This window comes from Arachis hypogaea, chromosome 12 (assembly GCF_003086295.3).
Source record: "Arachis hypogaea cultivar Tifrunner chromosome 12, arahy.Tifrunner.gnm2.J5K5, whole genome shotgun sequence".
In the NCBI taxonomy this organism is placed as follows: domain Eukaryota; kingdom Viridiplantae; phylum Streptophyta; class Magnoliopsida; order Fabales; family Fabaceae; genus Arachis; species Arachis hypogaea.
The window spans coordinates 28,624,496-28,640,137 of record NC_092047.1 but is presented as its reverse complement, the minus strand read 5'-3'; the positions used below and the strand labels follow the sequence as shown (position 1 = coordinate 28,640,137).

General features: G+C 34.3%; 1 protein-coding gene and 1 long non-coding RNA gene across 2 annotated transcripts; both read right to left on the bottom strand.

The window, feature by feature from the left end:
• Window positions 1–337: 337 nt before the first annotated feature.
• On the bottom strand, window positions 338–2,543 carry LOC140177011 (uncharacterized). Its single transcript, XR_011868443.1, has 2 exons — window positions 1,509–2,543; window positions 338–1,117 (listed from the first exon to the last, which is right to left on the bottom strand). It is a non-coding gene; the product is annotated as an uncharacterized lncRNA (long non-coding RNA).
• Window positions 2,544–2,940: 397 nt separating this feature from the next.
• LOC112727243 (actin-depolymerizing factor 2) lies at window positions 2,941–5,831 on the bottom strand. Its single transcript, XM_025776920.3, has 3 exons — window positions 5,456–5,831; window positions 3,523–3,785; window positions 2,941–3,414 (listed from the first exon to the last, which is right to left on the bottom strand). The coding sequence occupies exons 1-3, from the start codon at window positions 5,456–5,458 to the stop codon at window positions 3,264–3,266; spliced, it is 417 nt and encodes a 138-aa protein (XP_025632705.1). The 5' UTR covers window positions 5,459–5,831; the 3' UTR covers window positions 2,941–3,263.
• Window positions 5,832–15,642: the final 9,811 nt, after the last annotated feature.

Genomic DNA, 15,642 nt, shown 5'->3' with positions numbered 1-15,642 from the left:
GTCAAAACATCAAAATCCAACATCCCTACTTTGCTTGCAGAGAAAATCCAGACGCTTAGCAAGGTGTCTCACAACCTGCATCTAAAAAAGGAAACATATGTATGGGATGAGAACTGTGGGTTCTCAGTATGGTAATGGTGCGAACAAGGTTGCGAGAACCGGACCGGTCATCGAACCGGTCAAGTTACTGGTTCAATGGTTCAATGGTTCAACCGGGGTTGAACCGTGGTTGAACCGGTTTAATTAAATATAGAGTAAAATCATAAAAAATTCAATACATAATTTTAAAAATTTAAATTCAATCATTTCTAAACTAATAAAATTCAAAATTTAACAATTTCACAAAATAAATTATTCATAATTTATCATTAAAAGTCACCATCACTTCACAAAATTAAAGCATTCTGTCTATGAAATTACCTAAATTGCAAGAAGTTTGAGCATTTCACTCATTTAGGTGTTTTCATAACAAAAATAACATCAACCACAAGCATGAAGAGCTACCATGAGCAATGGATAAACATGAGTTTCATAACTTAAACAAGCATCAAGAGACAACCCAAAGTGCATTATTCTTGAACAATTTGCCTAAACAAAGAGTGGTTCAAACTATATGGTAACTACAACATATAATTCAAACTCAAAGCATCACAGAGGCATTTAATCGAACACCTAGCACGCAATGTACAAATTTAGCATAAACAAACAAACTTCAGCTACAATGCTTATCCATTCAACAACTTCCACACTTAATACAGCCAAACACAACAACAAATAGAAGTAACCAAGCTTATATAAGCAAGCAAAGCATCAGCCAACCGAGAAATTTCCAATTCTCAAAACTTGCAACAAACCTAGAATCTACAAACTGAACTACCTTATTCCAACAACCTAGAATCCACTAACGAAAATAAAAAATCCAACTAAACTAATGTAGAACAAACTATAGACTGGCAGAGCGTTAATGGATTCTATTGAGGCTCCTCTGTTTGGTGAAAAATCCTCAGGAATGCCGAAGACAGAAATTATGCAAGGTAGGCAGCAGCAAATTGTTGCACACAGTATAAAGGGCATGGCATATCCGATAAAGCTGAAGGTAAGGAAGATTATACATAACCTGCACAGATAGAAACCTATATTGTTAGAAGACCTGAGAAAGTGAAAAATAAAGTGAAAATAAACTGTTTGAGTTATGACATTACCTAAGCATCAGATCCAAATCAAACACCAAAGGCAAGAAGCAATAAGAACAAAATGGCAAAAAAATAGAAGCAAACAATGGATGAATCATAAATTACCCCTATACTCGTCACTGAAGCAAACAGAAGCAACAAAACTGGATTGAAAAACAGATTCATGAAGCACAGAAGCAGCAAAAACAGATTGAAGATTCATGAAGCAGCAAACAGAAGCAGCAAAAACAGATTGAAGATTCATGAAGCAGCAAAAACAGAGGAACTAGGAAGCATGTTCAAACAGAACAGGCGAGCTTAGAAAATCAGTCTTACCGGCGAATGAGAGGCGGGCTCGGCGAGCTGGGCGAGGAGGAGGCGGCCTCAACGCGGTGGTGGTCGCGGCTGCTGTGCAGTGGTTTCGGTGGCTAATGACGAGCGCTGCTGGGTGGCGAGTGGCGACTGAGGAGCGCTGCTGGGTGGCGACGGAGGAGCGCTCTGGAATCTGGTCTCTGGAGCTTGGTCGGCGGTGGCGCTGCTGGCCTTGGTGAATGGTGGGTGAGGGGGGAAGAAAGGGGAGGCTGGGTGCTGGGAGCTTGGGGTTGCTGAGTGAGTGAGTGTCGAGTGATTAGGGTTAGGTTAGGTCTTCCGCCAGTTTCTCTTTTTTTTTTTTTTTTTAAAAAAAATAGCCAAAACGACGTCGTTTTGCTTTTGAATTTCCAAACCACTGAACCGCCAAAAAACCGGACGGTTCTTCCGGTTTACCGGTTAACCGCCGGTTCGACCGGTTTTTTAACCGGTTTTTTGCCATTCGGTTTTTTAGGTTACCCGGACCGGCTAGGTAACCGGTTCCCGGTTTTTCCGGTTGAACCGGCCGGTCCGGTCCGGTTTTCAGAACCATGGGTGCGAACATACATATTATATAAGGTCTCGAGAAAGCCAATCCTAGAACTCCGACACTTAGATTTAAACTTTTATAATTCAAACTAAAAACAAGGTAAGAAAACTAAGGTACTTAGATTTTAATCCACTTGCAACTTAACACCTCAACTCTCACTTTTCTCCAACCATCCAAAATTCCGATAGAACAACCCTCGTCACTCCTCCGCCAGACAAAGAATCTCTCAGTTGCATAGACATATAATGCATACAAAAAAAAAATAAAAGTAGAATATAATTACAGCAAACAAAACATATAGTAGTTAAACATAATTTTTTTTCGTCCTCAATCTTTTTTGTATACAAAATCGTCCCTAAAGTTTAAAACCAAATTTTGAAATCGTCTTTTTTATTTAAATATTAAAATTTTGGACCAAATTATCCATAACAAAAAAATTATAAAATAAAAAAAAAAATTAAAAAAAAAGAGAGTATTTTTACTCTTGCAAAGGGAGAAGGAAAGAAGAAGAAAGGAAAAGGAAAGAAAAAGAATACAATTTTAATCCCTATGGTAAGGACAATTTTAAAATCAAGTTAAATTTTAGAAATGATTTTGTACGCAAAAAAAAGTTCACGACGAAAAATTTTCGTCCTCTACCTTAAAAATCAAAATCATACTTAACCATCAAAATCATACTTAACCGTAAACTAAAATCTAAAATTTCTTATGTTTCTGCATTTCACTTGTCCCCATTCTATTACTGAAACTGGAATATTGAAAATTCCAAGTAAATGCATCCACTACCGCATTGACGAAGCCGAAACCTCGACTTTTCAATGTTTGACTTAGGGAACCGAATTATAAAATCATTCTTGCCCCCAACATTCATTCTTCAAAATATCAGTTTATAGGGAACCGAATTAATACAAGTCAATAGTCATCAGTAAAAATATTAAATGACAAGTGCCCATATTAAATCAATGCCACTCAGATACAGATCAGATTCCGTAAGAATCACAAACCACAAGATACACTGGAACAAAAGAAGCTTGTTTTGAAGGTGTAATAGACTTCATGTCAAAACCTGGAACAATGGAGTCCATAATTACCCAAGTTGACCATTCCACAAATTGTGTATATAGACATACATCTCCATAAAGAGTCTTTCATGATAACTCCTTCTATTCCTAATCACAATAGTTTACAATAGTTTAATTGGTGCGGCTTCTGAAGACATCAAGACCCATCTCAGTAGGATCAGTTGCCTGCAACTCTACTTGAATTCCATCAAGTTCCCTCTTGAATCTCTCTTTGGAGCTAGCATAAATCATCTTGCTCCTAACCCTAGCTGTATCTGGGGACCTTCAAACAGAAGCAACAGAATAAATTATAGATAGAAGTTAATTATAAGAAGTGTTTAACGTTAATAGTTAACAACTTTGTTCGGCAAAGAACTTATGGAATCATTACCAAGCAATGAAGAAAATCCTGCTTTTCTGGCAAAGCTCTTCAGTGACAAAATCAAAATCATAGACAGCATATCGGCACTCATCAGCAGGGAGACTGGCAGTGAAATCATCATATCCTTGTGCTGGCTCACCAAGCTTCTCGACAACTTGCTTCTGCTTCTCCTCAATCTTGAAAACGATAAACCTATAAGTCCTCTTGGCCTTGAGTTCTAAGAACTTTAGCTTGCAGTCATCATGGACTGCCATACCTGATGCTGCATTTGCCTGTAATATTTCACAAACAACAGAAACATTAAAAAAAATAATAAATAAAAATAAAAACGAAAGTAACTAGAGCTACAACCATCACCAGGAAGTTTTTTCCATTTAGTGGAATGGCTGCAAAATGCAAAAATCAACCTATCTTGTAGTGTCCTATTGTACAATACAAAGTTACACACAACAAAATTTCTCTTTACAAACAAAACAAACCGGGGATGATCATTATCATAACATCAACAAGAAGAACAGCCAAATTTTACCCCACCAACTGGATCCCCTACATCTTAGTTCTTATCTATGCATCAGCACATGCATTTAGTTCTACCAAAAATCGAATTTCAAAATAATTGTATCCAAGGCAGCAAGCCAGTGTCATGCATGATGCAGAGAAACTAATGCTTTCGCCTCTTAATTTATTGCTCAAGAGAAAAACGAAATCAATGCACACTAATTTTGCAGCCTTACATGAAAACAAGGAACAATTAAAAACAAAAATATGTAACTTAGAACAGAAAATAAAGAAAACAATCCAAGGAAACAAACCACAAGCTATGTCAATCATAAGTAAAATATCTCGGTTTCCTTCCACTATCAGTTTTTGGTAGATCATTCAATTCATGCATTCAGATACAAATTATAATCATAGTAATAGGAGAAGGACAAGTAGATCCCAGCCTAGAGAAAGTAAAGTACCAAAAAGACTCTCAAAATTTTATGACGGAATTATAGGTCCATAAGAAAAAGAAAAAAGTACCTAAAAGTTTCTGAATGATTGCAATATTGTACTTATAGATACTTGAAAATTTTAACATTAGACAAGTTTCACCCTCTGTCAGTCTCCCAGTCCATTCCCCACTAAGGACCTATAAATACAGCACTGTAATTCTTGAGAGATTTATTTGGTACTCTTTTCCTTAGATACCTAATCATAATTTTTTTCTTCAAGGACCTGGTACTTTTTTTTCCCAACCAGCTTTCTTTGGACCTACTTGTCCTATTACTCTTATATCCAAATAAATTAAAGGACTTACCACCTGCCAGAGAGTGATAGAGACAGATAAGAGGAAACGGTGGAACTATAATACATGACTACCAAAATTGTTGGCCAAAGATAGAAGTAGATCCATAGCACTATCAAATCAGTCAAATTATGCCATTAAACTAATCATTACGCTTAAATGTGATATCAGATTAAAACACTGGAATTGAAATCAAAACCAGATCTGTTAAAGCTAATGAATAATCTTTGAATTCTACACTGTTCAATGCCTATACCTGGTTAAACTGATCGGTTACAACTAAAATGCAATTACCAGATTAGACACTGACAATGACATCAAAATCAGATCTATTAAGCCAAAACCACAAAGTGAACAACAATTCAATGAACAATCCTTCGATTTCTACGCTGTTCAGTGTACAATCGGTGATCAGATCGACCACGAATCAAACTCAAATAGGCCAGAAAGAAAAGATATCAATCTAGAAAATTGAACGAATACTCCTAAATTTCAAAAATCGAAATCTCTGATAAGAACTTCAGTGTTCGGTAGTATCAATAAATCTTCATCATTTTCAGAGGAGTAACAGTTACATAGAACAGTATATAAAAAATAAACTAAACAAAAATAGGCATAAAAATAGAAAGTGAAAGAAAATAGTAAGTTACTAACCATATTTTGATATCGACGAGTGCGATGGAGAGAGAAGAGATATAGGAAAGGTTTGTATTTGTGAGTGGTTCGATATATAAGGGAAGTGGAAGAAGAGAAGAGAAGAGAGTATGATTTGGGTTGTTTAATTGTTGTGAGTATATATAAGGTGAGGGGGCGAAGGGGTGAAAGGGGAAAGGGGGAAAGAGAAGAGCGTATAATATTTACTTTGAAAATGGACCACCAACGGTGCTTGGTGCAGAATACGTGTTGGAAAAGCACTAACTGTAGGCTGTAGCTGTTTCTTTACGTGGCTGGCTTGGATTGTGTTATTCAACCTTTCCCTTCTTTTGCCTGCAAAATTTAAATTGAAAATTGCAAAAAACAGTTTCTAAACATAAAGAACACAGAATATTAGGTTTTTAAGAAGAGTTTATCTTCAAACGTTTTTTACTGAATAACAAGTTCTATATTTTTTGTTAATTAAATAAATTTTAATTTTTAATTTATTATATTTTATTATATTAATAATTTAAATTTAGAGTTTATAATTTAAAATTTAATATTTAAACTTTAGAATTTAAAATTTAAGATTTATAATTTAGAGTTTAAAATTTAAAAGGATTTTATTAGGTAGACAATGACTTTTGTGAATAATGTGAATAATGTGATCTAAAATTGATCTAATAAAGTAAAAAAATATTCCACCCAAAAAACCTAACATTCGCATATCTATTGAATTGAGCATTGGCATATCCATTGTTTACTATTTAATATTTTCGTTGTCTATCTATACTTTTCTAATTTAAAATTTAAAATTTAAAATTTAAATTTAAAAATTTAAAAAACATCACACTTCTTTTTTTTTAATACCTTAACATTGACATTTGTGAAGTTAAAATAAAAAAAGAAATCATGATTTAACTATTTTCGGTTTTTCATAAAATTATAAACATTTTATATAAATTATAGCTTAATTAATTTTACTGTTGAATTGACATCTTCATTTTATAAAATAATTATAAAAAATTTATAAAAGTTAATATAATTATTTTATAGGATAAATTTTTCAAATACACTACATTGATAAAATTATTTATTAAGCAGCTACCCATATCATGTATGAATACGAAAACATCAAATTACTTTTATTGATAAAATATCAAAATACTTTTTTTTAAATCTTAAAAATACAAAAACTTAAAAAAGTATTTTACGAAAAAATTGTTTTTTTAATTTATGAAATGTTTGATTATTTAAGTGGTTAATTGTAATGATATATAAAATATGTTATAATTAAATTGGTTGTTCATTTATAACGTTTAAAATTTTCTTTTACCAAATCTCTGAAAAGGAAGTGACATCAAAGCCAGGCAAGGAGCCTACCCCTTGAAAGAGAAATGAGTGCAAAATGTGGAAATTCGGCTGTGGTCTGGTGGCTAGCTCATGGTTCAGCTGGCTTAATAATAAAGTGCTAAATTAAAGACATTGAATTTGTATGCAGTTGACTATTAACATTTCACAAATACGGCATTTTATGTGTTAGGAAATTGGACAGTTTTCATGAAAAGCATATGAATGCATGAATGAGGAAAGTTGGATTAACATTGGATGGTAATGGCTCTCCCTTAGACTTGGGCCCCTCTTAGATTCTTTGCCTGCGTCAATCCAACGCGACTCCATATGATATTCTTTTATCCCTTTAATTGCATCGCTAGCTGCTCTCCACGACAACAAAAAAACTGTTGATTGTTGAAGCATATGTCTTTTTCATAAACAATCATTGAACTTGAATATTAGTGTACCAATTTATATAATTAATGTGCCCTGCATATTCTCTATGTAAATGCGGTTTGACGATTTTCTATAAATGAAAGTTTATTTTTTTAAAAAGAAATATGTTATGCATGTTGCGACAAAGATGAATGTAGATGCCTATTAATATTTAAACGGTTTATTTCAAAAAAAAAATCAAGTTTTTATTATTTTATATGAATCAAATTAACAAAATTTGAATTTAATACGTGTATAAATAGAAAAAAAGTCTCTGACATTTTATATAACAATAATACATAACAAATAGGAATAAATATTATTTTGATCCCTCACTTGAGGATCAGAATTGAAACCGTCTTTGGTGTATATTTTAATTTAAAATCATCCTTAAAGTTGTATTTGAATTTAAAATCGTCTTTTATAATTTTTTTTGGACGTAAATAGCCTTTCGTCGTTATGAGGCAGTATGACCACCGAAAACAATTATTTATATATATAATTAAATAAATGGAAAAGTTTCAATACATTGATGAGAAAGAAAGAAAGGGTAATGCAGCGTAAAAGCCACTGTTGCAGAGTTCAATGTCGAGGACCTGCTAGAGGGAGAACGCCATGGCTGCACAAAGCTCAACCTCGTCTCGAAGCAAATTGATGAGCGGATATTTTATACGCTTTTTGGGGTTAATTTCATATAGTTTTTAGTATGTTTTAGTTAGTTTTTAGTTTATTTTCATTAGTTTCTAGGCAAAATTTATATTTCTGGACTTTACTATGAGTTTGTGTGTTTTTCTGTAATTTCAGGTATTTTCTGGCTGAAATTGAGGGAGCTGAGCAAAAATCTGATTCAGGCTGAAAAAGGACTACTGATGCTGTTGGAGTCTGACCTCTCTGCACTCGGAATGGAATTTCTGGAGCTACAAGAGTCCAAATGGCGCACTTCCAATTGCGTTGGAAAGTAGACATCCAGGACTTTCCAGCAATATATAATAGTCCATACCTTGCTCAAGGATAGATGACGTACACTGGCGTTCAACGCCAGTTCCATGTTGCAGTCTGGCGTCCAGCGCTAGAAACAAGTTACAAGTTGGAGTTCAACGCCAGAAATAGGTTACAACCTGGCATTGAACGCCCAAAACAGCCCATGCACGTGTGAAGCTTAAGTCTCAGCCCCAGCACACACCAAATGGGCCCCAGAAGTGGATTTCTGCACCATCTATCATAGTTTACTCATTTTCTGTAAACCTAGGTTACTAGTTTAGTATTTAAACAACTTTTAGAGATTTATTTTGTATCTCATAACATTTTAGATCTGAACTTTGTACCTTTTGACGGCATGAGTCTCTAAACTCCATTGTTGGGGGTGAGGAGCTCTGCTGTGTCTCGATGAATTAATGCAAGTATTTCTGTTTTCCATTCAAACATGCGTGTTCCTATCTAAGATATCCATTCGCACTTCAATATGAATGTGATGAACGTGACAATCATCATCATTCCTCCACGAACGCGTGCCTGACAACCACTTACGTTTCACATTAGAATGAATGAATATCTCTTAGATCTCTTAATCGGAATCTTCGTGGCATAAGCTAGATTGATGGCAGCATTCAAGAGAATCCGGAAAGTCTAAACCTTGTCTGTGGTATTCCGAGTAGGATTCAGGGATTGAATGACTGTGACGAGCTTCAAACTTGCGAGTGCTGGGCGTAGTGACAGACGCAAAAGGATAGTAAATCCTATTCCGGTATGATTGAGAACCTGCAGATGATTAGCCGTGCGGTGACAGCGCACCTGGACCCTTTTCACTGGAAGGATGGATGGTAGCCATTGACAACGGTGATCCACCAACACACAGCTTGCCATAGGAGGACGTGCGTGCGTGAATCAGAAACAGAGGAAAGCAGAATTTCAGAAGACAAAGCATCTCCAAAACTCCAACATATTCTCCATCATTGCATACAAGTATAATTTGTGTTCTGCCCTTTTATTCCTTGCAATCAAATTTGATAAGTGAATTACTTTATTGTCTTCCTGACTAAGAGTTACAAGATAACCATAGATTGCTTCAAGCCAATAATCTCCGTGGGATCGACCCTTACTCACGTAAGGTATTACTTGGACGACCCAGTGCACTTGCTGGTTAGTTGTGCGAATTTGTGAAGAATTGTGATTTCCAATTTCGTGCACCACAAATCTTGGTCACATGGTAGGCTGCTACTTTGTTCCCATGGTGAGAAGCCCGGTGTTGCGAATCTCGAGGACCAAGGAGAACCCAGGTCGCAGATTTTGGGAAGGTTTGTTTTTTTACTTTTCCTCTGAATTGGGTCGTTTGGGTGATGGAATGGAGATCCCTCACGGTGGGCATGTGCAGGTGCAACAAGGCTGCAATCTCTTTCGTTGGGCAGATCCAGATTCAGAGGTGGAACATTCATAAATTGCTAGAATAAGGAAGTAGGTTTCGATAATGAAATCAAGAACCAAAGCGGCAGAGTGGAAGCTGAAGGTCGTTGTTGTTTTAGGATTTTTTGGGTGGGTTGGGTTTGTATGTTTGCTATTGCAGAATTGGTCTAAAGCAATGCAACAGTGTGTAATTCCGTTAAACCTTATATGAAACATGTGTAGGTGTATTCTGCTGTTGTTGTTGTTGGTGGTGAATTGGGCTAGGGTTTATCTAGTAGGGGGGTCTTGAATCTGTTCTGTTGAATCTATTTCACACACACACACACACATATGTGACTGTTTATAAGCATGGTTGGATAATGAAATGAGAGTGAAGCTTTTGCTTGGCAAATACATGAGTTCCATTACTGAACAATAATATAACAGTGTCATTAAAATGGTAAACGTCTAAATACATAATAAGCATAGTGTTTCACATTCCCAGAACCTTAAAAGAAACTTAACTCAAAATAAAGTAACCATCAAAAGGATTGGCTGCGAACAAGCCAATAATTTAGTACAACAGTCAGTAGCACAAAGGCAAAATATAAGCAACAAAAAATAACCAACAAGTCCACACTGTTTAACCAGAACCTTAACACAAACTTAAAACAAAATAAACCAACATGCCTGATATAGAACTATGACAATTTGATGCTAAGTTTTGTCATTTCCCTAAAGCAATCCCCATTTTTTTGGAAGCAACTTTGCCATTAACTTCAGTTTCCTTGGAGAAAGGTGAGGTCCTCCAGAAAGGCTGACAGAGAAGTGCCCAGTGGGTTGGCTTGAAGCTGTGGTAAGGGATGGCTGAGATACTGGAAGACTTGTGATTTTTGGCTGTGATGAGGATGTAGAAGGTGCTGAGCTTTTTGGGCTGGAAATCCTCTTGGGTTGTGGATCATGTTGGGCTGAAGATGTGGACTTAGTGGTCCCCTTGGGCCTGCCTCTAGGCCTTTTTTGCTGTGTTGCAGAGTTAGACTGGGCTGAATTTGGTGGCTGTGTTGCTGAAGCAACTTTTCTCTTGACAGTGAGCTTTGGAGTGGGCTGTGTAGATGCAGTCTTCTTTCCTCCCTTAGCAGCTGGAGGCTGTAAGTTGTTGCTTCCCCTGTTTTGCTTGCCTTTGCTTAATTTCTTGGAATTTTGGGCCTATGAAACAGTTGTAGTCAATAGAGATGAACATAAGGCTTATGAAAAAATTCCAGACAAGCAATGTGAAAAATTAATCAACATACCTTATTCTCAATAGGTTTAGGGCATCTGCTTTTATTATGTCCAACTGAACTACATATAGAGCACCTTTGTTTCTCCCCCTTCCTTGACATGTGAGTGTGGCTGCTCTGTTCTTCATCTCCAACAGATGGTTTCCTTTTTTTGACTGGCCTGTGACTAGGCCTTCTGTATAGGGGAGGCATTACATCAGGATGAGGTGTAATCTCCCATAGATCAGGTCCGTTCAATGGGTGAATTACTGCCTCGTAGCACCTCAAGTATGCTTCTCTCTTGTAGCAATCAGCCACATAAGGTTCCAAGCCAAGCCCCTTGAACTTGATGCAACTAATCGCATGGACACAAGGTATTCCACTCAACTGCCACCTTCTACATGAGCACTTATAGGATCCTAAGTCAACAGCAAACTTATCTAACCCATTCACAACCTCATATTTCTGAGCTGCAGACCAATATGGCCGCCATTCTCCAGCAGATCTAGACCTCCTCTCCAACTTGATTCTAATCCTAGATAAGATTGTCTCTGAATATTTCTGAGCTAGATCCCTATTCTCTGCCCACCTAGTCATTAGTTTAACCCTGATCTCCTCTAACATTATAACTATAGGTTTCTCTCTAGCATCAACTATGGCAACATTAAAGCTCTCAGACATATTGTTAACCAGTGTATCTACCTTAGAATTATATGTGAACCTAGATCTAGACCAATACCTAGGAGGGATAGCATTTAGGTACCTAAAGGCTTCCTGATTCATAGCTTTCAGTTCGGCCATGTTCCTCTTCCAGTCCCTCCAGTGAGTAGCCTTAGCACACCCCATGGTAGACTTTCACTTTAAAGTACACCATTGTCTTCTCCAACAACCTATACACATTGCCATATCACATAAATAGAAGAAAAAATTAAAAAAGAAACCCCACATTGATGTTTATCCCTAATCTCAGTAAATAGCGAAACATACCTGACGGACTGTGCACGACCCTGCCTTCAAGAACACCTCCTGTCGTTTCTGATTCTTACTTAGGGCACGCTGCAACTACATTGGTGAAGTGAAGCGTTCTTATTAATGTTGGGGTTTACGTTGAGGGTTTACAAGCATATGAATGGGTGAAGTGTTTCGCGCGAAACACATTAACTTCAGAAGGGTATCGTCGTTATTTACAAAAAATTTACTTCGTAAGGGACGATTTTAAATTCAAATACAACTTTAAAGGATGATTTTAAATCAAAATATACACCCGAGACGATTTTGATTCTGACCCTCAACATGAGGGACTAAAACAATACTTATCTCTTTCTTTTTAAATTGCAACATAATTAGTAAACATATATATATGTGGATCATTTCCATTATATTGAGATAATAATATTGGTGAATATTAATACTAAAATATTCTGTTTATACTACTTTACTTTATATTTATTTCTTTTTCTTTATTTATTTATTTTATAACACATTATCAGCACGAGACTTTGATCAAAATTTAGAAAGACTCAAGTAATAAATTTTTATTATGTCAAAACTCTCTCATTTTGAATTTGATGTTCTTGATATATCTAGAAATAATTACTTATCATAGATATTAGATGCTAAAATTCATCTTGATTCAATAGATCTTAGAGATACCATTAAAGATAAAAATAAAGCATTTTAGAAGGATAAATTCAAATCATGATCTTCCTTCGTGTTCATCTTAATAAAGGATTGAAAAATAAATAACTCATATTAAAAGATCCTGTGTGGAAGAACCTTGAAAAAAGGTAAAATCATCAAAAGACAGTGATAATTCCTCAAATCTAATATGAGTGGACACATTTGCGTGTACAAGATTTTAAATCCATAAATAAATACAATTCAGCAATATTTCGAATTACCTCACGAATGAAATTATGTGAAGTAAAGATAACTGATAATGATATGTTAGAGAAAACTTTCTCGATCTTCTATGTCTCGAATGTGCTCTTGCAGCAGTAGTATCGAGAAAAAGAATTTAAAAAATATTTTGAGCTAATTTCTTATCTTCTTGTTGCTGAACGTAATAATGAACTGCTTTTAAATCCTAAACCCTAAACCCCAGAAAAGGTAAATAGTAAGGTTCTGACAACAAAAAAAAATCTGAAAGAAAGAAAAATTATATTCACAAAAAAGGATCTCACCAAAAGTGGGATAACGAAAGAAATAATTGGCAAAATAAATCAATAGAGGATAAATATTTTGTTGTGGTGGAAAGAGCCATTGGTCTTATACCTATCGTACTCCAAGGCACTTAGTTAATCTTTATCAAGCATTCTTGAAAAAGGATGATAAAAGAAGAGAGACAAATTTTGTTTCAAAAGATATCCCTGAAAATTACACCACTCATTATAAAGTATCTAATCTCTTTGAGGATTCTGAAGGAAATATTGGTCATTTAATCAATGATGAAAAGTGTAATATTTGGTTTCGTTAAATACTTATGTAAATAAATAATGTAAGAAAACTTCTTGTTAAGTTTTATTTCCTATGCACTTAAATTTCAAGTACGATGTATATAAATAATTTTTAATAAAATATTTATGTTTATGTTTAAGAATTTCAAAATCACTAAAGGTGTCAAGATCTAAAATAATAATAATAGTAATAATAATAAAATTTTAAGTATATGACATTATTTTTATGTACAATGTTTCTTAGAAAAATAATTTCAATCAGGAATACAATTTTACTATACATGTACTTTTACTAGCGAAGACCCATGCAACGCACGGGTTGAAAATTTATGTTCCTTCTTTTGGATTTGTTTTTCCAGTGTTCTTGGATTGTCACTCTTTATGTTAATAAAAAGTATTTTTGTTGTTCAATTCTTAACTAAATGTAACAGATTTATTTACTCTATCACTACTCAATACATAAGTATTTTTTCCTAACTCTTCATAGTGTGCATAAGTATTGTTGCTTTTCAAACATTAATTTTGATGAGCACGTCTTAGAATTGGCTATAGAAATCATGTTTCACAGAACATTGTATCTTGTTCAAATTCATAAATTATGCAACAACAAATACAACTTAAAAATATAAACAACACAATTAAGAAGATAAATATAAATAATAACCAAAACCAATATAATTTATGTATATAAAAAAAATTCTTTCATCGCATTAAAATTTAAGGAAGGTAGCAATTGAAATTGAACCATATAGGATTTTATAGGTTTTTTCACGTATTACAATAAAAGTATATTATTATTCAAATGCATAAAATTAGATCTTCTAACATTGAGATAAATAAGAGTCAAAATTGAGAAAAATCACATCAGTAATCGAAAGAGTAAAAATTACTTTAGTTTCATACTTGAACCTAAAAGAAATATCTGGTTTCCTAATAAATTAAAAATGTTATCAATAAGACATAATAATAACAAAAAAAATTCATATTAGTTATTAGTTTAAGATAAACAAATAATATCAACTTTAAAAAAAATTTCATACACATACGCAAGTCGCAAATTTATTGACCTAAGATCTCAAATGCAAGTAATTCTCCTAACACAACCAACTCTATGAATTTCAGTAACTCCACCGTAAACAGCACTTTGAAATCAGTGTACTCGGATACCGATATAAAAAGGAAAAAAGAACAGTTAATTCATATATACAAGAAAGATATCCAAAAAAATTCTAATAAATTACAAATGATAAGATATAGTTGATATAAGACCAAAGAAATAGGACAGAATATTTACCTTAATTCTTTGGAAGAGCTGCTTCTCCCAAACCATCTGTTAGAAATGCATGCATCAATTCCACAAGTCATATGCTGAAAATTCTTAATTAGAACATACACTTCACTCTTTACTAATAAAGTTACAACTGAAATTGTAGGTTACTCAAGTAAAAGGAAACATCTGAATTTAGAAGTTCAACAAGTAAAATGTTAACAGAATGTCTAGTCCAGCCAACTTGCAACAACCCAATTCAAGAAAACTACAATACCATATGTACAAATTATAAGATATAGTTGATATAAGACCAAAGGAATAGGACAAAATATTTACCTTAATTCTTTGGGAGAGCTGCTTCTCCCAAACCATCTGTTAGAAATGCATGCATCAATTCCGCAAGTCATATGCTAAAAATTCTTAATTAGAACATAAACTCCACTCTTTACTAATAAAGTTACAACTGAAATTGTAGGTTACTCAAGTAAAAGGAAACATCTGAATCTAGAAGTTCAACAAGTAAAATGTTAACAGAATGTCTAAGTCCAGCCAACTTACAACAACCCAATTCAAGAAAACTACAATACCATATGTACAAATGATAAGATATAGTTGATATAAGACCAAAGGAATGGGACAAAATATTTACCTTAATTCTTTGGGAGAGCTGCTTCTCCCAAACCATCTGTTAGAAATGCATGCATCAATTCCGCAAGTCATATGCTAAAAATTCTCAATTAGAACATAAACTCCACTCTTTATTAATAAAGTTACAACTGAAATTGTAGGTTACTCAAGTAAAAGGAAACATCTGAATCTAGAAGTTCAACAAGTAAAATGTTAACAGAATGTCTAAGTCCAGCCAACTTACAACAACCTAATTCAAGAAAACTACAATACCATATCTTTAACATAAAGAAACTAAATCACACATTGTAACTGAACATTCTAGGAAAATCACATTAGCAACAACTGAATCTGATCCTAAATATTCATAGATGATGATGCCTCCTCATTATCATTCCAAGTTTCATCTATACTCCTAGAAAAGGCATCTTCAAGTTTTTGCTT